General features: G+C 49.9%; 1 protein-coding gene across 3 annotated transcripts in view; it reads left to right on the top strand.

Annotated features, from left to right (window-relative positions):
* GALNT2 (polypeptide N-acetylgalactosaminyltransferase 2) overlaps positions 1-22,619 on the top strand; it is a 191,064-nt gene extending 168,445 nt beyond the window's left edge. For all 3 annotated transcript variants that reach the window (XM_025448668.3, XM_025448669.3, XM_035715534.2), the window contains exons 11-16: positions 1,970-2,096; positions 7,058-7,150; positions 7,485-7,568; positions 9,752-9,878; positions 15,724-15,843; positions 20,019-22,619. In XM_025448668.3, the coding sequence (XP_025304453.1) occupies positions 1,970-2,096; positions 7,058-7,150; positions 7,485-7,568; positions 9,752-9,878; positions 15,724-15,843; positions 20,019-20,174 (707 nt within the window). In that variant the 3' untranslated portion in view covers positions 20,175-22,619. The remainder of the gene's footprint in view (positions 1-1,969; positions 2,097-7,057; positions 7,151-7,484; positions 7,569-9,751; positions 9,879-15,723; positions 15,844-20,018) is intronic.
* Positions 22,620-22,918: the final 299 nt, after the last annotated feature.

Here is a 22,918-nt window from a genome sequence, read left to right as displayed (position 1 = left end):
AAACCAGAGCTGAATATAATTGTAATTGTATGTGGCCTTCAAAATCTCCCACTAGATCTCTGAAGGGATCCCTTCGTATTTAACAGCTTCTGCCTATAGAAGCCATTGGGCCTTCCTAGCCCCCAGTTTTGGAGGTTCCAGTTAGGCAACCCCATATCTAAATTTTATTTCCTGAAATACAGAGAACTTCTTACTCAAGGTTTTTTTGGACTCTGAGAAAGAAAATCAGAAGTCCTTGACTGCAGAGGGTGTGGGTAGTCATGACCCTACATTTTTCAAGGGTTCAAGGGTATTGGTTACAAAGGGCCTATGACAGCTGCCAGGATCACTCATTTCCAGCCGATGGGGTATTCCTACTACTTCAGCTTGCCGCATCCAGTACGAGGAGCTCTTGTGATTCTGTCCCTAAGTGGGAGTAACACACCTTCAACTGAGCAGTCAGGGCACCTGCGGCTACCACAGATGAGGCTTTATCTAGAGGATTTACCCAGCACCTCACTCATGGTCTACGGTAATCCCCCCCTTACTTCTGATCCTTCTCTACTTGTAGCAGTGACTGCTAATTCTGTGGATTGTCTTACCTCCTCCTTGTGTTCTTGATGTCAAGAAAGTGCCCTTTTATACCAACCACAAAGTCTCCTGCAGTCACTTGGATGCTTAGTGATTAGGACAGGTGCCTGGTCAGAGGGTGGCAGCCACGTGCTGAGCTTTCCCCAAATACGGTTATTCAGAACAGCGTTTGTGTTGACGTTGGCCTGAGCAGTGCTGGCCAATGTAACTAAGCATCTCATTACTCCTGAAGGTTGATTCTGTGTCAGAGCAGGCGAGCTATTGTTTACTGGCTAGTAAACTGGCTAGTGGCCAGCTTTGAAGGATCTGTGAATTACTCAGGCATCTTTGGTCACTACCGTAGTCCAAGAGACACCTGTGAGCTTCCCAGGTGACTTAAAGCCTGCTAATAATGCACAGTTATGGATGAGTATCAATTTTGAAATTTAAGGAAGAGTTTTTTCACCTGGATGGAGAAAGCGCAGGTGCATAGTAATGCTCAGTGCCCCGGAAGTAAGTTTTAGAGGAAGACGGCATATATGGTGGTCTGTTGTTTCTAAAATCAAAGCTACATTGTGGGCATTTCATGCCTATCAGTGTTTATACACCTTCAGCGACACCTTTTCTAACAGTGTTGATCCTAAGCAAGTGCAAATGTACTACCCCATGGTCATGAACCAGCTAGTGAAGAATTCAATGTGAGCATTTCATTGGTAGATACTGTGATGCTACGTGGACATGCATGGTCTTATGCTCAGTGTCCTTTATATTCAGAATAGACCAAAGATTCACACTTATCTCAGGGTGTCTCATCCGAATCTGGAAAGTGTTTCCACATGCTCTTTCTTTTGAATTTGGAATAGAATTGTTTAATGAAAACATTGGATTTGGTGACACAGATCTCATTGGCTTTTCCCTAATTCAGATCTGTGCTAAAATCTAAGATTGTAAATGTTCCAGGGTAGGTAGTTTATTTGACATTATTCTTCATTTTGTCTGTATCACTTTACATTTCTGTAAAACAACACCACTGGGGAAACACCCTCTTAGTGAACCCACGGATGAACTTTCATTCGATCTTTTTTTCTCTCTTCAACTTTATTGAGGTCCAATTGACAATTTAAAATTGTATACATTTAAGGTACACAGCTTGATTTGAGATATCCGCCTGCACATACCTTCTGGATTGTGCCATGGAGCCAGGAGATCCAGGATGTGTCGGATGTCTCCACTGTAGAAAGTTTGGGACCATGTTCTGGAAGGAGGCCAGTTCCTTATTCACATCTCTTTCAGTAGTTGAGGGCACAAGTGCCCTTTGATGGGATGGTGATTGGCAGGTGTCTGTACCCTGTCTGGGGTGGCTGCTGCTCAGAGCAGTCTGGGGCTCTGTCAGTCATTGTGTCTTCATTCCTCATCGCAGAGATCTCATTCCGAGTGTGGCAGTGCGGTGGCAGCCTGGAGATTGTCCCCTGCAGCCGCGTGGGACATGTGTTCCGGAAGCAGCACCCCTACACTTTCCCTGGGGGCAGCGGCACTGTCTTTGCCCGGTAAGTGGTTGTGGGAGGCTGAGCAGGGACGAGGACATTGGTGACCACCACCCAGACACCCAGACAGGACTTAGCCCTGGGCCGTATGGAAATAGGTTTCCTTCATTGGCATACCACACAGCATTGATAGGGATCAGCTGTACACACTGCAATGTGCGTGCCTCTCAAGGGCGTTACGCTGAGTGAAAAGTTGCATACTGTACAATCCCACTTTTAACACAGTTTCAGACACAGCTACAGTGATGGAGAGCAGACGGGCGGGGCGGGGCAGGGATGTGACCACAGAGGGGCAGCCTGAGGGGTGTCCAGGGTGACGGTGCTATCCTGAATCCTCATGTGATGGTCATCGCACAAGACTTTACATGTGTGAAAGCTCATACAACTGTACACACCTCCAAAAATGTATGAGAAAGCATTATTGTAAAGAAGAGGGACTTATTTTTTTGTATGCATTACCATCCAAGGAACAATATGTAAGTCAAGCCATACTAAATTCAAGCCAAAAAGATGGGGCATGGGGATGTGATTTATGATAGATAATAGATATATTTTAGTAAACATGAGGATGCCAAATGAGCTTTCTGAAGAAAATAGGCAAATTACCAGTCTCAGGCCCACGGTTTTTTCTAGGGAATTCTTTTAGGTGCTAAAGATAAAACTGCACACAAGCCAGCCAGCCTGGCCTCCAGGAGGTGGGAGTAGTCAATCCAATATATGAATAGCTAAATAAGATGATTGCAACTACTGATAAATGCTGTGAAAAAAGATAAAATGTGGTCATGTGGTTGAGCATGAAAGAGACAGGAGAGGTTTGTGGGGTGGCATGCAGCCAGAGGGACACTCTGAGGAAGTGGCACTTGTTTCAGACCCAAAAAGTGGGAGGGAGGGGCTGTGGACTCTTGGGGAGCAGTGCTTCCTGCAGGATGAGCAGGTTCTCGGTGCTGAGAGCAGCATGACTTCTTCAGAGCAGAAGAACACCAGGTGGGACTGGAGCTGAGACAATGAGGGGACAGTAGACAGGATGAGGGAGCTAGACCGGCCCTTGCCAAGCACCTGTGTAGGTCATGGGAAACTGGATGTTGTTTTGATGCCAGGGAAAACTGCTATACATTCCTGACTTTCTCTGGTTTAAGCTACAGTGAGGTCCATCTGGCCACTGGGCAGAGGGTGGCCAGGAGGTGACACCAGGAGGAAATGATGGTGCAAACATCCCTCCCCTCCACTACAGGAGCAGGGGTGAGGGCATTTCTTAGAGCCATTGCCGTGGCCCAGGCCGAGAGGAAGTGCCCTGCCCAGGGGGTGCCAGGCTTGGCCACCTTCTGGAAGGCAGCATTTACAGTGGCCTGACAGTGACAGGAGACCAAGAGCCAGGAATTAAGAGTGAATCCTTGGCCGTTGGTCCTACAACTTGGCTGACCTGGTGCCGCCACCAAACTAGGGGCACTTGAGAGAGGGTGGAAATGAGCTGGAAAGAATGACTAACATATCTCCTGTATAGTGTTTTAAAACTTGGATTCAAAGTACAGATTGCACAATACACACATATTACACAGAAGTTAGTTTCAGCAAAGAATCTGGGTTCTGGGAAACTTTCATGAAGTCAGATAGCAAAACTTCTGACCAAATGATCTTCTTTCAAAGGCCTGTCCTTTCTCGAATGTTGTCTGACTTCATTTCTGTTCTTTATTAGAAACAAAAATGTGTTCTTATCCAGTGAGCTCTACAAGAGCAAACAGTGATAGGTATGTTTTTCCCCCCCAGGGACAATGTGAGATTCCTCCCCAAAACCTCCTGTGTAGACATATCAAATACCCAAATCAAAGCTATTGGTTGCTACCAGCACACGGCAGGCTTTTAGAAAAGAGTCTGTTAGCATACACAGAACATTGCTTTATACGCTTTTTTAAAAGCACTCTTCTTTATATATTTTTTAAAGATTTTATTTCTTTATTCATGAGAGACAACAGGCAAAGAGAGACATAGGTAGAGGGAGAAGCAAGCTCCCTATGGGGAGGCTGATGCGGGACTCCATCCCAGAACCCTGGGATCACAACCTGAGCCACCCAGGTATCTCTAGATAGAGATTCTAAAATGGGCAGTAGAACAGCATGTGGAGGATGATCTCATTTGTGTAGGTTAGTTTGTCAGTGAATGAGTGAGTGAATGAATGAATGGAGCAAGTAGCCTAGTGGGGTCCTTTGTTGTTTTACCACTCCCAGGTGTGCATGTGGGTGCTAGAAAGGGTAAGGTGATGAGACCCACCCGCAAAAACTTTCTTCCTGTCTCTGGTTGTGGCAACCACATCCCATAAGACCAGTTGAGAGTGATCCAGTTGGACAGGTCTCTGTGTTTCCAGTTAGCTTCCTACAAGCCCCTAAGAGACTGGAGGACTCTGTGTCTGCTTGAGTGGATGTGTTCCCCAGGGGCCAAAGAAGGTCCCAATCAGAATAACAGTGTAGAGGTGGGGTAGATCCTTAGGTGGATACTTGGTTTTAGGTTTAGAGTTAACTGTGAGACAGTGAGACTTTACTAATATGATTTAAATTAAATACGGGAAACCAATGGTTTAAAGTTACTTTCTTAACCACCAAGCAGCAGAGCTGGCCCATGGGAATCACACCTTCTTTCTGCTGCCTGCCTCCTGATAGTGCTACTTTGTCTACACTGAGTATAGGGTTGGGCAGAGGGGAAGCAGAAAGCAAAGGGAGCCTGGATGAATGAAAGTGGACCCTTCTAGAGGACACCACCAAGAAGATGGTTTGGCACATAGTAGGTACCAAATAAACGTCTGAATGAATGAATTGAAATGAGCACTGAGTAGCCCAGGAAGCTGATTTGTTGAAGTTATCTAGTATCTTTTCTCTAGCAAGTAGACAGAAGGATATTGCTTTGCATTTAGGAATTAAGAAATGACTTAATTACTTAATGACTTAGCTGATTCAAAACCACTGTGTCATTGGAATTCACAAAACCCTGAAGCCATTAGGACTAAAAGGGACCTAGGAGATGCTTGAATCCAATTCTTTCATCTTATTGATGAGCAATCCAAGTCTAAGAGCCCTGAAGTCACACAGCTGGGCAGAAGTTGAGGCATGGGCCACTTCGGAAAGCCCCCAAATCCTAGTAAGAGTATTTAATGGCTCATCTAAGAAATAATGCTTATGATCCAGCATCCCAGGCACTTCAAATCTTTATTTTTTTTTTTTTACTTCAAATCTTTAAATGCTCATTGCTGTACATCTACATTTCTTACAGAACAAGAGTAAAAAGTATCCTCAATCTCATTACCAAAGACAGCCTTATAATGTGGCAGATCCATCTCTCACCCCGTCCTCCCCTCCTGTCTTTTCCCTTCTCCCTGCACACACAGGTCTACCCTGCACTGGTCTCTCACCCAGCAACCAGTCAGGGACATCATTCCACAGCAGCAGGTAAAATGTCCACCAGTATTTTCTTTTTCTTTTTTTTTTTTTTAATTTTTATTTATTTATGATAGTCACACAGAGAGAGAGAGACAGAGACACAGGCAGAGGGAGAAGCAGGCTCCATGCACTGGGAGCCCGATGTGGGATTCGATCCTGGGTCTCCAGGATCGCGCCCCGGGCCAAAGGCAGGCGCTAAACCGCTGCGCCACCCAGGGTTCCCCCACCAGTATTTTCAATGACTGTAGAATCACCCATTTATTCAATCACTTCCCTGTCGATCATCATATGGTTTCTAATTATTTTTTTTTTTGCCATTAATAACAATGCTGAACTGAGCTTATCTTCACATATATATATTCTCCTTGAGGTAAATTTTTAGAAGTGGGAACTGCCGAATCCAAAGTGAGGGCCCACTCATTCATCTTGTCTTGCCCGTCTCATAAATGGCCTTCTCAACAGTTCGTCTACTGCACGAAGAGGGAGAAAAGGACTATACATCACTTAATGTGAAAGATATGTGCCCTGAATAGAAATTATTTTAATAATTGTAGCTCAGATAATTTGAAAGGCTCACCATTGAAAAGAGATCTTCCTGGTAGAGAAAAGGAATTCTTTTCAAAGGTGATCCTTGCCTCCCTGATGTATTTATTTTGGAAGAACATAATGTCTCCTATATGGGTTCTAAGGAGGAGTGAGTCTACCTTGGAATCGAGTCCAGGATATGGGAGCGGAGAGGCTCACGGTATGAATGTTGATGCCCACGCATGCAGGAGCCTTTCATACAGGCCGTAATGCAAAAGTAGCTTGTTCCAATGGCTTTGACTGATCATACATCATGGTTTTGAGATTTAAGTAGGTATGATTATGAGATTTAAGCATGTGGTTTTCTCACTTGTCAGAAAAAACCCATTCTATCTGTGTCCCTCCAGCACGATGTCATTAGTGGGAGCCCCCGATGTGGGCCATAAAGCTCTCCCCTTCGCACTGTTATTCCTTGTCCAAACAGGACACTCTCTCAGCTCAAGTCTGCAGGGGGAAAAAAGTCTTTTGAATAGTAATTCTTATGTCTTTTTAACTTTTCCACAGAATTATCTAGTAGCGTTACAGCTGCGATGAGACAGGGCACAGAGGCCAAGGGTTTCTGGGCTATACACCCTGGTGCCAGCCATCTGTGCATACGTCATGCAGGCTATTGCAGTGACGCTCTGTGTCCTTCTTGCTGGCCCAGCCCCTGTCTCTTCCAGTACCTGCCTGTGCTTCAGTTCTAACTCTGACTTTTGTTCTTTGGCAATTTGTTTCCGTGAAAGACAAGAAAGCGAGTTCTATTGGTTCAGGAAGCACCCACTGAATGCCAGCTACGTGCAGACATGGGTATGGGTGCTGAGGGGGACAGCCCGCTCTCTGCATCACTGCCATAGCTGCCAGCCCTCCTCAGAGGACCTTCCTTAGTAGCCCTCCATGCAGACAAGTACAAACGAAGTGATGCTGATGGCCAGGAAGCAAATCACAGCTCAAGGAGATTTATTTTGTTTCTAGTAACACCCGCCGGGCAGCAGAGGTCTGGATGGATGAATACAAAAATTTCTATTACGCAGCGGTGCCTTCTGCCAGAAATGTTCCTTATGGAAAGTAAGTGTCACTTGAGCCCTCTCATGCTGCTTTGCTCAGGATCATTGGAGGTGGGGGGAGCCTGTGGTCAGCCCACACCCCATGAACCATTCTGCCTCCCGGAGTCCAGGACGGTTGCCCGGGTATCAAAGCAGGGGCCTCTGCTCAAGGCTGGCCGAGGGCCCGAGGCAGGAGGCGTATGGGAGGTGGGACGAGGGTGTGGGGGCAGGAGTGTGGACGGGCCCCACTCCACTACCCGGCCCAACCCTTTCTCATCAGCAGTTTTTCAGATTTGATGTAAGGAACTTGTCCGTTCTTAAAGCTGGTAAAGGAATCTTGTTTCCCTCTCCTCCAGTATTCAGAGCCGATTGGAGCTTAGGAAGAAACTTAGCTGCAAGCCTTTCAAGTGGTACCTGGAAAATGTCTACCCAGAACTAAGGTAAGCCACTGGGGATCAAAGGGCTCAACGGATGTCAGAGAGGCAGTGAGGTCCCAAGAGGTAAAGAAGTCAAGGAAGGTTGCACCTCAGGCAAGAAGCCAGGAGCTGGGGTCCCGGTTTCCTCACCCTGCAGTTGTCCCAAGGCACCCTGATAATGCAAACACGCACCCTGAACAGCAGCCTCCTGCCAAGTGACCTTCCCATTCTCCACAGAGGTGGAAACAGTCCCGGGTGTCACCTCATTTACCTCCTGCCCTATTGGGAGAGGACAGGGGCTAAGTGACCAAGGTCTGTTGTGTCACCAGCTCTGTAAGTTGGCCCCCCCCCCGGTGTGCACTTTGGGCACCCTCTGCCCAGCAGGTGCCTCTCCCCAGCCTCCCTGTTCTGGCTCCTAGAGCCTCACCCACGTTGTTCATCTTGCCCTAGAGAGCAAGTGTCCAGAGCCAAGGTTAGTGCTGGTCCTGGCAGAGGCCAAAGAATAAATCCACTCCCCACCTTGCTTCTGCTGCGAGGATGCCGCTGCCCCTCCTGTGGGCTGGTGAACAGATGGCAGCGCCCAGCAGAGGTCCAGAGCCCGGGACCCTGCCTGCAGCAGCGCCTCCCCCTCCAGGCTTGTTCTTCCACGTGTGACATGGAAGTAATAACACCGGTACCCTGCTTCCCACCCGCAGACTCACTGATGGCAGAAATACTCTTCTGAGTCTTCTCTCTATACCCAGCATTTCGTCTTAAATTAATGAGAGCTCCACATCCTAAGGGAGCACTGAGACCCTAATCAGAGGGCCTGCAGGTCTGCGGGTTTCGGGATCCATCTGAACTTCATCTTCATAACGGGATTGCCAGACAGGTTTTGCTTTAATGTGGCACATTCCTTATTGTGAATATTCCCAGAGCATCGCACAGCGAGTCCCCTATCTCCAGTGCAGGGACAGTGAATTCAAGAGTCACGCCCATTATCTTTTGTGCTAACGGCTCCTTCAGAGCCCTTGTCACAGAGATTTGTTTGAGAGTTAGATAATGTGGCTTTGCCTCATCGCTGCTATTCACTTACATCGCCCTCTGGAACTGTTTCCTGTGCTTGGGGAAGTAATGCACAACATCATGCCACACACCCCTACCCCACCCCAGAGAGCAGGGACCTCAGAATGTTCTCCTCCCTCTGGCCGCCTCCATGAAGGATGGCTTTCGCTGAGGCCTGAGAAAGCCATGGGGGCTTCACCCATGGGAAGCCTCCGGTCATTATCCCCCTCCTAGCCAGTGAGGGGCTTCACACCAATGCATTGTTGCCCTGAAATGATGCGTACTCTGCTTTTGCTGTCACAGTTGTCTGTGACTTGGTGGGTGATGATGCCAGGCCGAGTGACATTAAATGCAGTTTCACCCTGAGGACACCCATGATTTGGAGTGACATCGGGCCTGTGCCACTTAAGACCATATGTAAAGCATTGAGCACCACACCAGCAGGTGAATCTGCTTCCCCACATCCATGCCAGATAAGGAAGGGAAACACCAACTTAATATTCGTATTGTGTCTGTAATAAGCACTACTGTTTACTGGGTGCTTGCTATATGCCAGGCACTGGGCTCTACGTGCTTACAGTGAAATGTTTTCTGTGATACTTGCAACAGACCTGTTCACAGGTGCTGTGCAGAAGAGGGGTTTGAGGTTTAGAGAGAGTGGGAGTCTGAGAGGTGACACAGGCCCAGGCCAGGCACAGTTTTGGGTCAAATCCTAAGGCATGTTGCCCCCAGCCACCGTGCCCTGTTTCTGTTTGTCTCAGCCGCCTGACAAAGCCACTCAAGCTCTCCCTTCCACTAGGTAAAGGTCAGATCTTAAGTCTCCTGGGAAGTTCAAGGCAACAAGACCTGACCTTATGAATTGCTTTTCTAAAGAGTTTCTAGGCAGCCTAAGATTGAAGAATAGAGGAGCTTTTCCTTTCCAGAAATATTTCCCTGGTAATGGGATAGAAAGAATCCTTCTCCAACTTGAAGTCTTCACTTAGGGTTAGCAATCCAGGGCTTGTGAGAAAAGCTGCCTGGCTGACACAGCCCGCCTGTGGGAGGAAGGTTATGAGCCAGGGGAGTAGGCCTCCTCCCGTGGTTCCTGCTGCCTGAGACAATCACTGAGCACGGGGGTGTGCAGCCTGCAGAATCAAGCAGATGTTTCTCCCCTTGCTTTCCAGGGTCCCTGACCACCAGGATATAGCTTTTGGGGCCTTGCAGCAGGGAACCAACTGCCTGGACACTTTGGGACATTTTGCTGATGGTGTCGTTGGAGTCTATGAGTGTCACAATGCAGGGGGCAACCAGGTATGTGTGTGAGGGTCTCAAGCACCTGGAGGCCCAGAGAGAACAGAAAAGGGCTCTGAGCTTACAAGTCTCAACTGCTGCCTTTGTCCGTTGACCCAAGATGTCTGAAGTAGCCCCTGGCCCCTGCTGGTCACCCACCTGCGGCTGCAGGATCAGGTGGGATGCCCCAGACTTTGTCATCAGCCTCGGGCCAGGCCCTGCTGCAGCAATGAAGGGGATAGTACTTCACATTGACATCCAACATCCGTTGTCAAGGCAGGGCCATAGCACTTGTGACCTTTATCTGCTCCTCTTCTTCCTCTTCCTCGTCTTCCTGTCACCTCTCTCATCCCTGTGGTGTGTGCTCACCCCAAAGCACCTGTCCTATGTCTGCATCTGTGTCTGGTCTTCGAGCATGCTTGTAAGCACCAGCCTCCTGGCTGGTTTAATTGGTGCTTAACCACAGCCCCTATGGCTGCTGCCAAAGTCATATCGGTCCCTGCCTATAAGATAACAGTGGGTTAGATAGAAAATATTAGTCGTCACTTGTCCTGGACAGTGACAGGCTGACACACACAACTTGTCCTGGAAGCCTAAACTCCCATCACCTTCTGTCCTTACTGAAAACAAGACAGAGAAGTGACAGCCTGTAGGCCTACATGTTCCAGATGACAATGTTCTAGAAAGCAGTTTTCCCAGAAGAAAATAATAAGCATTTGGTAAAATGTGGGCTGTGTACACAAAAAAGTTTGGGTAATGCTAGGTACTCTCATCTCTTTGAAAAAAATGCCAAGCTCTAAGAGGACCTGCAGTTTAAATGGTGGGGGTGCTGGGAGGGGGTTAACTCAGTGTATCTCAGATTTATTGATCCCAGAACCTTCTTTAAATAGAAGTATTTTTAAAAGAGTTGGTTTCCAAGTCCCCCCAAGGAGTACCTTGGCAGACTGCAATCCCCAAATGCTTTACCTCCTCTCTTCGCTTGGTAATGTCATTTTAGCAGTTGCTTGGACCGATCCAGATGTCCTAAACTAGACAAGGGAGGGAGAGCCAGCTTCAGGTGGCAGCCAGGGCCGGTCCAGCACACACATGCCACACTCGGGCTCCTGGGGTCTCACCTTTGTCCTGCAGGCACAGCCCCTGGCTCCTGCAGATGCCCCAAGGACAGACTGGGAGCTTTGGGTGAGCACAGATCCAGCCCTGGGTGCAGCCAGATTTGTGGATTTCGAGTATTTCAACCTATGATATGTGGGTCCCCATTCGTACTCTTTCCCAGACCCCATAGATGTTAGGAGTCAGGTGGAAGAGCTGTAAGGAGAGAAGGAAGGAGAGTAGGGGGGGAAGATGAGGCAGGCAGAGATGGGGACAGGAGGGAGGGAGGACTCCATAGCCAGAATGGAAATACTAAAATGTTGCCTTCCAAAAAGTTAAGCTTGGGGAAGACAAGCTTCTTGGATCTAACGATTCTCCAGAAGCTCAGTTGAATCTTTGTCAGCAAGGTGGTGCTTCAGAAAGGTCGTGCCTCTGGTAAGCATGAGGGTGCTTCTGGTCTTCACAGCAAAAATTCAGAAATTTGGCTCATGCATATGCAGCTGGGTGAAGTGCACCTTCCCCCTGCATGGTACACAGCAGAGGACATGTGGCCCACGTTATCCACCATCTATATCGCTGGACTTGTAATGCCAAGTTGGACTCACGCGTCTCCCCATTGAATCACTGGGGATTCCCTCTGTCACGTTTGCAATGTTCTGGTGATTCGGTGATAGTTAAAGGGGTCAGTCCCTTATATTGTAGCCGCTCTACTGGGCCGTGAGAAGCCTTACTCTGTAGAGCATTTGAAAAGTAAGTACCATGGCTGCGAGTGAAGGATTTTCCGTTGCTCCACACCCCGCCTTCTCCGTGTCTCAGGCACCTGCTTCTGTCTTGGGCCCTGTGCTTGGCTCTCACCCACTCAGCATGGTCTTAGGAGGGGAGGGCACCTTTTACCCCACAGCCGATTAACCAAAGCTGGTGGCTGCTGGGCAGCAGGCTGCCATGGCCTGTGTGGCCACCACCACCTATGATGGCTGGTGGCTGTGGCTCTGGATCCCCCAGATCCTGCCTGCAAGTTGGTCTGAGCCGACCACCACTCCTCTGCAAGCCCACAGGGAGGCTGACTGTCCTGGCCTGCCTGGCACATTGCTGGTTTACACCTGTTTCCTGTGCAATTTTGAATAGCCTCCCCCACTCCCGGTCTCAAAGTAGCCTGGTTCAGTCCCCTAGTTATAGGCACTGGAGCTCACTGATGACGAGCTGCCCTCAGGATGCCATTTGGCGGGGAGAAAGTAGATTGGGACAGTGGAGGAGGCCACCCAGACACGTTCGGGGAGCTTCTGGGTTTGTGCCTCCCAGTGTGGGGAGGGAGGGGCACCCCGAGTCCACAGGGAAGGAAGCTCTCATGCTCTGGGCCTCCCAGACTTCTCCCGCATCCCTGTCCACTTGGCTGCTCATGAGTGTCCTGCATCACGTTCTTCATTGTGTAAGAAACTGGTAAGCGCCCCCTAGCTGGGTGCATGGGTGACACTGCTGTGCCGTGGCCCAGCCCAGATGTTGGCCTGTTCCAGTGCTGTGTGGGGCTGTCATGAAGAACAGACATGACAGCAGGTGCAGAGCACTCCGTTCCCACTATTTTCCCCTTCTGTTATGAGACCGTTGCTGTTCTCACAATGATGTGGGGCAGAGCGGGACTTTCCTTCCTTCCAGCAGGTATCTGCTGAGTGCCCACTGGGCTAGGTGTGGTGCCCTCGGAGATCCTAGACAGGAGGACATAGCCCTGCCTGTCCAGGGAGCAGGTTTCTACTTGATCTGAGCATTCCTCCCATGATTTTGTGCTGGAATCACCCCAAGAGCTTATTAGGAAATTCTGGGGATGGGTCTCCTGCCCAGAAAGCCTGATTTCACAGGCCTGGGGTAGCAGAGCATGGGGGTTTGTGATGGCTCCCGAGGTGGGTGACCCTAAACAAGCAGCTGCACAATAAGAGTTTTCTAGAAGGAGAGACCACATGAGTGGGTGACAGGCAGCATGACAACGTAGTGTACGGTCATCTACAACCTGGGAACACCCTCCTCCTGGACCAGCCTGTGGCCCAGAGAGCTGCCTTCTAGAGCAGCACCACCCAGTTGTGCTTTGTATGATGAGAATGTTCTAGATGTACACCATCCTATATAGTTCCCACCAACCACATGTGGCTACAGAGCCCTCAGGGTGTGGCTGAGGATGTCAGGTGTTCATTCTGTTTGACTTAATCAAGGTCAATAGTGGCCACCATATGGGGAAGCGTGGTTCTGGAGGCAGCAGGAAGCCAGAGCTCACGCTTGCCACTTGCAGATGTCCCGACTCATAACCCTGCCATGAGTAAGTCCCATCTGAACTGATGGAAAGCGATGCTTTTTTGAGTGGTGTGCCACACGGGTGAGGAATGAGAGGATAAATAATATTTCCTAACTGAAAACAGGATCCCATGCTCTGGACGAGTAAGGTTTGTTATCTGGTTTCTGGTTGAGCCTCAGCAGACACACAGGAAATGGGAAAATTAATGGCCGTGCTTTTTTAAGAGTGGCAGCTCAAAAAAGCAATTCTTAAATATTTATGAACTTTATTTTACAAATTCAGATCATTGAAATGCAACAGAAGAACAAAGTGGCAGCCAGCTCTGTTGTTTGCACAGCTGAATTAGGTTTTCTGGAATTCAGTGTAAAGTCTGCTTTAAAATAATTAAGCACACAATAGCAAGAAGGTGGTAGAAACATCCATACGTGAGCTTTCACTGGGTATCTGCAACCCTTCCAACATCGTTCAACACTTGCTTCCAAAGAAGTATCTAGAATCTTACCCACGAGTGGGGGCATGATGAATGAATGAAAGGCGGGGTGCAGGCGCTCCTTCCTAGGACCTTTTGACCCTGAATGCTGCCCTGAAGCACAGGTGATGCTGAGGACCTGTTGGCCCTTCGGAAGCCCTGGCTGAGGAGCGACAGCATGCAAGGACAGCATGCAAGGTTGGAATCAACCCTCGGGGGAGGCTTGTGGCCCTTCCCGGAGAATGCTCTGCAGTGCTCACTGCCAGGAGCTGCTGATGGGGACAGGTGGGAACAGGGCTCTGTGCTCTGAAGTTTGAAAGACACTAAGGAAAACAGCCTAAGCAGGTTCTTCTATTCTCAGGCTTCCAGAGCCTTTAAGAGCTTCTTTGTGACTTTGCAAAAAGAAACATGAAAGAAACATGGCCCAAACTGTTTCCCAAACTTATTTGACCTGAAACTAGCTTTTCATAGAATCCCTCCTGGAGCACACTTTGAGAAACACTCAATAAAAGTGAAAACATTGAAGCCAAGGAAGGTGAGGGGACTGGCTCCAGTCTGCCTCCCTGTAGGAGAGGAGGAAGCTGGGAACAGGCTTCCATTTCCTAGGTGGGCTGCCTGTCTGGGACAGACCGTTTGTTCCAAGGTGACCGAAGTACCGAATAGGGAAGCCTCTTTAAAAGATCATTTATAAATCAATGAATGAGTGAATGAATGAATGAAAAGATCATTTTTCCCTCCCTTATCTCCATCCCCTGAAAACAGAAAAAAAGAAAAGTAATCTCTCTATAGCACTTAATAGCACCTAAAGTTATATATAAGTGTATTCACGAGTTAGTCATTCTTCCGCTGGAGAGCCAGCCTGGTGTGAGGCCCTTCACTGCCCCAGACCCAGGCCTGGGAGTGCCCGAGGCCTGCAGGGAGCACTGTACTGTTACTGGAAGAATGGCTCAGTCGTAGCAGTTTTCCTGCACAGATAGCAGAGGGGGATGCGGTGGTAGGAGTGTGTCCCAGTGCTATTCTGGGTTGGAAGATGCCTGGCTGCTTCTGGATCCCGAGGTCTCACTTGGGTATCGCCTCCTTGGAGAGGTCAGATCCTACAGTGAAGGTCGGAAATCCCTCCTCTTGTCACACTCGTGGCCCTGCCCAGAACCTTCTGCCTGGGGCCACGCTCACCCATCCTCTCCATTCTCTGGCCTCTTGCCCTTTTAGACAGTCTTAATTAGCACTCAGAATAAATGGTTGTACTCTCAGCCCTTAAGGGGTGTGTGTGTGTGTGTGTGTGTGTGTGTGTGTGTTTCTATTTGTAAAAATCATGAGCAAATTATTTTAGCATCCTCTGGCTTGGTGTTCCAATCTGTAAAGTGAGGGTAATAGAAGCCCCTCTCCTGGAGCGTGCAGTGGTACCCAACACATAGGTGCGCGGTGTTAGCTGTGAGAGGTGTGTGTGTAAATATACAGATCCATCCCTAGGGATCTCAGACCTTCGTGAGCATCAGCAATTCAACTCACGGCTCAGTGGTGAGGCTGCACATCATGTATTTTGCTTAAATAGACCATGTATAATTTATCGTGTTCATATGTTACAATCCACGTTCACAAAGGTGGTTTCCAAACCACACCTGCTGGGGGACAGGGTCTTTGCAAAATAGTGTGGATGGAAAAGTTGGCCCTGAACTGTCCATCCCATGGGAACCATGCACAAGCCACCCTGTTTCCAGCTCACCTTCCGTGGTAGAAAGCTGGATGTAGCACTTCGCTTTGTGTCTGGGGCTAAAATCATGGATACTGTTTGTCTTAGTTACTCATGTTCTCAAAGCCCTTTTGCCACATCAGCCAGTCAACCCAGTGGTACGCTGGGAGGTGCCAGTTGTGGCTTTGCCCTTTGGCAGAAGGTCATGTGTCGGGGGCACCATTGGCTCAGGAGCTCCGTCCGGATCTGCACTCCGCAGCATGGCCGGTTCCCTCTCAGGGCCCCGTCACTTCCGAGCCCTGCATGTGGCATGTCCCTGACCTCCTGTTTTATGTTCCAGGAATGGGCCTTGACAAAGGAGAAGTCGGTGAAGCACATGGACTTGTGCCTGACGGTGGTGGACCGGGCGCCCGGCTCAGTCATAAAGCTGCAGGGCTGCCGAGAGAATGACACCAGACAGGTAGGGCGCCTGCACGCCTGGGCCCGGCCTTCCTGTGCACCCTCCATGACCTCGGCGGCAGCGTGCACCCCAAGTAGATTGCCTGCCCTGGTTAGCGATGTCCAGCCGCCCTGTCAGAGCTCGCCCCTGCTCTCCACCGTCTCCCACCCTGCTGGGGAGCTCCTGGCATTAGCAAGCACTCCCTGAATCCCATGCTGGGTGAACGTGGGGTGTTTGTATGCAAGGTGTGGGGTGCGAGGGCTCAGGAGGCTTCCCTGTCTCCCAGGTGCACAGGCTCTGGGCAGCATGCCTTCTGCCCTCTGCCTCCTCTGAGCTGCTCCACCTTGAGTTCACCCATCCCAGGTTATGTCTTTCCATAACTTTTTTTTTTTAACATTTATTTTAAAGCGAGAGAGAGAGTGCAAAAAGCAACAGGAGAGGCGAGAGAAAGGGAGAGAGAGAAACCCTAAGCAGACACCCTGCTGAGCATAGAGCCCAACATGGGGCTTGGTCCCAGGACCACAGGATCGTGACTCAAGCCAAAATCAAGAGTCAGAGACCCCACTGATCGAGCCACTCAGGCACCCCTTTCCATAACTTCTTGCTTAATCCCTTTATATTTGTGCCTCACCCTCTAACCAGATTGAAAAGGAAGGGGCTGTATCTGTATGTCCAGCTCCTGAGAAGGTCTATAAACACCTTCCCTAGGCTGGGCACTGCAGTAGGGGCTCCCGACCTACAGGTCATTTCCTGTTCCCTGTGCCGTGCCAGATGAGCAGTGCTGCTGGTCCCTTTTTCAGAAGCATCTTTGTCACAGCCTCTTGTATGTGGGCCTCCTGAGAGATTTGTCTGGTGATGTCAGTGAGCCCGGGAGAGAGGTGGGTGCTGGTGGCTGTGCGTGTGTATGTCTGAGTGCTGGCTGTGATGACTGGAACCCCATCACTTTCTGGCTCCTCAGACCCCCACATGTGGAGGCACAGACCTCAGGCCAGGGAGTAGAGAGGGACAGCCGGAAGGACTGGGCAGGGTGTGCAGCAGTGGCCAGCCACGCCACGTGGAGAACACAGTCCAGGCTCAGAGCCCACCGAGAAGTTAGTGAAACACTGACCTGCAGATAAGTACTAGGAAACAAAGTGAGGTTTGTAACAACGTCACCAAAGGGGGAGGTGCTTTCATTCTGTTTCATTTTGGTGTGCTAGTAAACCCACAGCCCTGAAGAAAAGGCCTATAAACACACCTTTAAACACACACACACACACACACACACACACACTTTTATTTCTCAAGTCAGCTGTCTGATGTTGCTTATTTCTGATGACGTTCTCATCCCACGCCACCAGATATTTTAAAGAACAGTTGCATGTTCTTATTTATCCGTTAAATATTTTTACTTTTTAAGTTTCTAAAAATGCTAAACGAGTAAGGTCGAATTGATGAGACCTTCTACACACACACATACTCTTCTAAGTGTCTATCTGAATATATTACTTTTTCCAAACAGTTCAGATTGTTTTTAACCTTTGAAGCTGATTTTCTCTGACATGCTCCCTGGTGGTAGCTTGGAGACATGCCTTTTCTTGAGCCATGGGGTAATGACTAGTGTCAGAGATGCAGCCAACGAGAGGAACTTCCAATGTGCCAACACATGGAGCCCTGTCTTGTCTTCGTACAATCCCTTTTTATATGAGATAGGTGGGTGTAGGGAAACTGAGACATGGAGCCTTCCAGAGCCAGGAGCCTCAGTGGGCTTCTAGTCCAACACAGATTTCACAAAAGAGGAGGCTGAGACCCATAGAGTCAGCGCATCTCTCCAATGTCACCTGCCAGGACCAGGTCCCTTGCCTAGATCCCAGTTGCCAGGGAAATGCTTGCATCTGTCCATCCCTGGCCTGCTTGCGGGGTGCCCCTCATTCCCCATGCTGCAGAACCCCAGCCTGGCTTCTGATGGATGCTTAACATCTGGAGGAGTTCAGTAGGACCTCACCTAATTTCAGAGCTAACAGCTGTTCCTGGTGCGACTCCCAAGTCTTGGAAAGCATAATGATGCCCCCAAGGCTCACACCATGGGCTGGAAATGTCCTGCAAACAGCTTGTCTGACCCCGAGATTTCACCCAGTGGAGAGCCGTGTGGGGGCTGTTTCGCTAGAGCCTCCATGTCCTAGAAATCTGACCCATGATTCTGGGCTGACGACACTGCCTTCCAGAGACAGAGCTGGAGTTGGGTTATTTTTTTTAAAGACCTCTCATTTAGCTGAAGCTTTGACACATGACAGGCACAGCCCCTCCAGAGAAGGGAATCAGATTCCATTCATTCCACATTCTTTGTCAAGCCTGATTTCTGGCCGCTCAGAGTGACACCGGGATGTTGGCAGCGCATACACACTTTACATGACAATGGAGGGATGATTGACAGCCAGGGAGCCAGAAAGGAGGCCATGATGGGCAGGTAGCTGTGACCTCCCCACTGCTCATCTGATTGCACTGAATTTCACTGTTGGCAGAAACTCCAGGTTAGAGATGGTGTGAGTATCATAGGGGCCTTGATACATCTTAGCATCCTCTTCTTGTGCACAAGCCAGTCCTGGAGGTGCTGGGTTCCTGTCTGCCTCGCTCTACCTCTTTCCCCACCTCATCCATTTGCCCTCTGAGAGGAGGCTCCTCCACTAATTTTATCTTGAAACTACACCGTCTTGCCAGTTGGGCTATTTGGTTTCCAGGCACGTCTGTGTGTTCGTGTTGTGTGTGCATTTGCAGAGTCAGAGGGGAAGGGGAGGCAGGAGGAAGAGAATTCAATTCCACGGTGTCAAAAGGATTTGCAAAAATACGGAAAGGAGCTTTAGTGCACACAGCGTAAAAAATTAATTAGAATCACAGACTATATTAATGAAGGGAGAGCTTTTGGGGGAAAAAAAGTGTGATCGTTTTTTCTTTTAAAGAACAAACATCAGAAATTTTTACGTAGGGGTAAACAACAAGGTGAGGGGACCTCAGATTTCTTTTAGGCTAGCCTGTGGGCTGTTTTCTTTCTTGTTTGGTTGGTTGATTAGTTGATTGGTGAGTTGGCTGGTTGGTTGACTGGTTGAGTTTGGTTAGCTGGTTGTTTGAGGTTAGTGGGTTGGTCTTGGTGGAGGGAGGATGTACACACTCAAATAAGAAGATGCTACACCCTGTGCTTTACAAGTATCACATTTGAGGGGCACCTGGGTGGCTCAGTGGTTGAGCGTCTGCCTTCAGCTCAGGTTGTGATCCTGGGGTCCTGAGATAGTGTCCCGCATTGGGCTCCCCACAGGGAGCCTGCTTCTCCCTCTGCCTGTGTTTCTGCCTCTCTCTGTGTGTCTCTCATGAATAAATAAATAAAATATTTAAAAAGAAAAAAAAAGAAAAAAAAAAAAAAGCATGCAAATGTCACATTTGGAACTCAGCAAGTATTGCTTGGTCCCTGCCATGCAGAGCACTGGGGGCCCTTGGAGTGGCTGAGACAGGTTTGTCACACCCCCATTGAAGAGCTCACAGACTAGTAGAGAAAACAGACATTATTAGAAACGGGTCCTTCAGCATGACATCCTGTCCACTCAAGCATCTCGTACCCATTCCCCTGCTTTAATTGCGCATAAGGCCCTCAGTGGGAGCACGGAGGTGCCCAGGCCACGGCCTCTGGGCAGGGCTACCTTCCGTAGCCAGGGGTGGGATTGGGGTCCTCTTTCTGGCTCAGCTTCTTGGGGCTCCTTCTTTATGGTGAAATATCCTCAGAGGAGGCCTTCTTGTGGATGAATGCAAATTCCCTACTGGAAGCTCCCTACCTCAGGTCCTTGCGTTAATCACTCAGAATGGCCAGGTGTCCAGAGCACTGGTCCTTGGCTGCGGGGACAGCCAGGGAAGGGGGGTGGTGGGGTGGGAGAAGCCATCCTCAGCAGGCCCAGCACAGAGGTTTTGAGTTGCAGACCAAGGCAGAGAGCGTAGGTTTCCTTCCTGGATGCTGAACCACCCCTGGGCTGCTTTGTCTTGGGACAGTTGGTAATTCCTCCATTATGATCAGAGATCCACCCCCACCTCACCCCCAAAAAAATACTTGGATTTTTTTGTTTGTCTATCTGTAACGTAGCTAGAAGACCCTGCAAACGATGTGTTTCGTGTGGGCTGTTTGGTGTTTGGTGTGGGCTCTGATCGTAAGGCACTGACTGTCCTGTCTCCTGCAGAAATGGGAGCAGATCGAGGGCAACTCCAAGCTGCGGCACGTGGGCAGCAACCTGTGCCTGGACAGCCGCGCAGCCAAGAACGGGGGCCTGAGCGTGGAGGTGTGCGGCCCCGCCCTGTCCCAGCAGTGGAAGTTCACGCTCAACCTGCAGCCCTAGGAGCGCCCCGAGGCCGAGCCGGCCCGGCGCCCACAGCAGCAGGCCGAGTGGGGTGATCACCTTATTGATTATGTTTCTTGAACTTTCTGCGAAACTATATACCTCAGTATTCCATCATGGTCTGAAAGTCGGAGAACTTGCACGAGGCCCAGGGCCCGGGTGGACACCGCGCTCCTCGTCCCGTGGGAGGCAGCGAGGGCCGCCGCCGCCGCCACCGAAGCCCCAGCGATCCCTGGGAGGGCCCGAGGAGCCGCCGAACACGAACACGTACCAGCGGGGGCAGGGGGGCAGGGGCGGGGAGGGGGCAGGGAGTGTAGTTGCGACGTCACCGCGAGGAGAACTCTTGAAATCTCCATTTTCGATCCCATCGAAATCCCATCTGGTTTCCACGACGCCGAACCGTGTCATTTTGCAGATTTCTGTTCTTCCCCCGTCCCGCTCCTCCGTCCCCGCTGTCTTCCCAGCACAGCCCCCTCTTCCACGTGATGTACTTGCTCTGTTTGAATATGAACTTTTCTATGGTGGGACACTAAGTATAAATATATATAAGGAAAGAATGTACGGTCAGTTCCTTATGGTTTCTGTAGGTTGTCCTCATCGTGTCAGTTCCCCACAAAGCAGTTCACAGCCGGAAGGACGGGGACCGGGCCCTCCCCCGGGGAGGAGGTGGCCTCGTGGCCCCTGGGAGCCCCATCAGTGAGCAGGTGCTGCGGGGGCCCCTGGGGGCTTCAGCTTGGGAGTCGCTGCTAAGTGTCGGAATCCATTGTTGTGCCCTCAGTATCTGTAAACCTGGATGGGTTACTTATTTTGACAAACATTACTTTGGGTCTTTTAAAATTAGATTTTTTTTCTCTTAGGGAAAAAGCAAAAAAACAAGAACCCAGCCCCACAGCTTCCAATAGGTGAGGGTAGGAAGCTGTCCTAGACGGGCATCGGGCTAATCGTGAGTGTCCCATGAGCTGGCAAGACGGCCTGAATCTGGCCTGCCCACACTGTCCCTCCCAGACCTGTGTGCCTGCTTTTGGTCATGGGGCCCCGGAGTTAGGAGAGGGGGACACCAGACGATGCCTAATCAGTTGACGTGGAGGATTCCAGGCACAAAACAGGAGGCTTGTGCTTTAGGAAGCAGGGGTCCGTATAAACCACAAGACAGTTAGGAACTAAAAGCTGTAGCAGGAAGGGATGCCCAGGAAGGTGCCTGCAGAGCCCCCTTGGCCCCCTACAGAATGGCTCCCTCCTGCCTTCTCCCCTCACTGCCTTCACCCACCCCTCCCGCACATATGCCCAGCATCAGAGAGGCCACCCCGGGACCACCCACAGCTGCTGCGTGGTGGGGCATGCGTCAGACATGCACATCCTCAGGCCCCTTTGGGGAGGGCCTGGAGGTCACAGAGTGAGAAGTGGCCCTAGAAGATTCTGCTGGGTTGACACTCTGCAAAGTGCCACTCTCTTCCCTGTCCCTTTCTTCTAGGAAAGGGGACACTATTGGTCTTTCTTCCTCCACTGCAAAAGCCCCATGTGTTTGCCCTGGGACACTGGGCTTAGGTACAGAGGCGTGGCTGGGCCACCATCCTGCGTCTTCCTGCCCTCTGTCAAGCAACCAGATGTGCTCACAATGCACAGGGAAGCCACAGATGGCTGACCTCTGCACTGTCTTCAGAGGCTGTCGGGACTGCAGGTAGGCCCTTGGGGACAGCGCCAGCTCCCTGTGCGAGGCTGCTGAGGGCAGGTGGGACGGGAACCAGTCTCGGTACTGGTGATTCTGCCCCAGCACCTGGGTTCCATCATCGGACCCTGTCACCTGTGAGCTCCTGCAGGCATTAGCAAAAAATACCCGTTGCTAGCAAACAAATCTGGCTTTGATGTAAAACCAATTCGAGTCAGGTTGTTGATGAATCCTTCCCCCACACGCCCCCACCCCACCCAGAACTCTCACCGAGCTTGTACCATCAGGATCCCCCCACCCCCCCTGTTCTGGGGCTGTTCCCCGTCCCTGAGCGGGTGGGGGTGGCAGAGGTGGCCGGCCGTGCGGGCCTCGTGAGTAGAGGTGGGCCGGGAGGGCTCCCTGGAGGTGGGCTATGTTTACAAGACAACAGTGTGCCAAAGTGACTTACTGTGGTTGCATTATTTCTTAGTCATCGGGACGATCCCACCCTCTCACTCCCGTTTTTACAAATACAGATTCTTTCCCAAGAGCCCTTTGAGCAAAGCGTGGCGAAGTTAGTCCTCTTCTCTCTGATGGTCTTTCTTATGTCTTCATAAAAGCTAAAATGATGGTATCTGTGAGTATGTTTTGCAAATTCAAAATATAGTTTGGTAATTTTTTTTCCAGTTGATTTTTAAAAAAGAACTGCTGTACAGAGCTTGTACTTTGTCCATTTTATAGATGGAAACCATCCTTGAAAATTGTTTAACTTAAATAAAGAGAAGATACTTTATAGATAACGCTCTCTGGCGGTGGCTGCGGTCATTCTTGGGCTTTACTGGAGGGGGGTGACTCATGTCTGAGAAACGGCCTGTCTTCTTTGGGGACCCTGCTCAATGACCATTTCTTAGCACACTTTTAAAAGCATTTGCTTAGTACTGCTGCGCCCTTGTGGTGTTTATTCTTATTTGTAGTAATAACCATTATCGTCGGTGGAGTGTTTATGATGTGCCAGGCACTGAGCCAAGCCCTGGGATTCGTTCTGTTGTCCTGCTCGCGGTAACCTGAGAGAAGATGTGATGGGGTGCCTTTCACAGCT

This window comes from Canis lupus, chromosome 4 (assembly GCF_003254725.2).
Source record: "Canis lupus dingo isolate Sandy chromosome 4, ASM325472v2, whole genome shotgun sequence".
NCBI lineage: Eukaryota > Metazoa > Chordata > Mammalia > Carnivora > Canidae > Canis > Canis lupus.
This window is presented reverse-complemented; position numbering and strand designations above follow the sequence as displayed.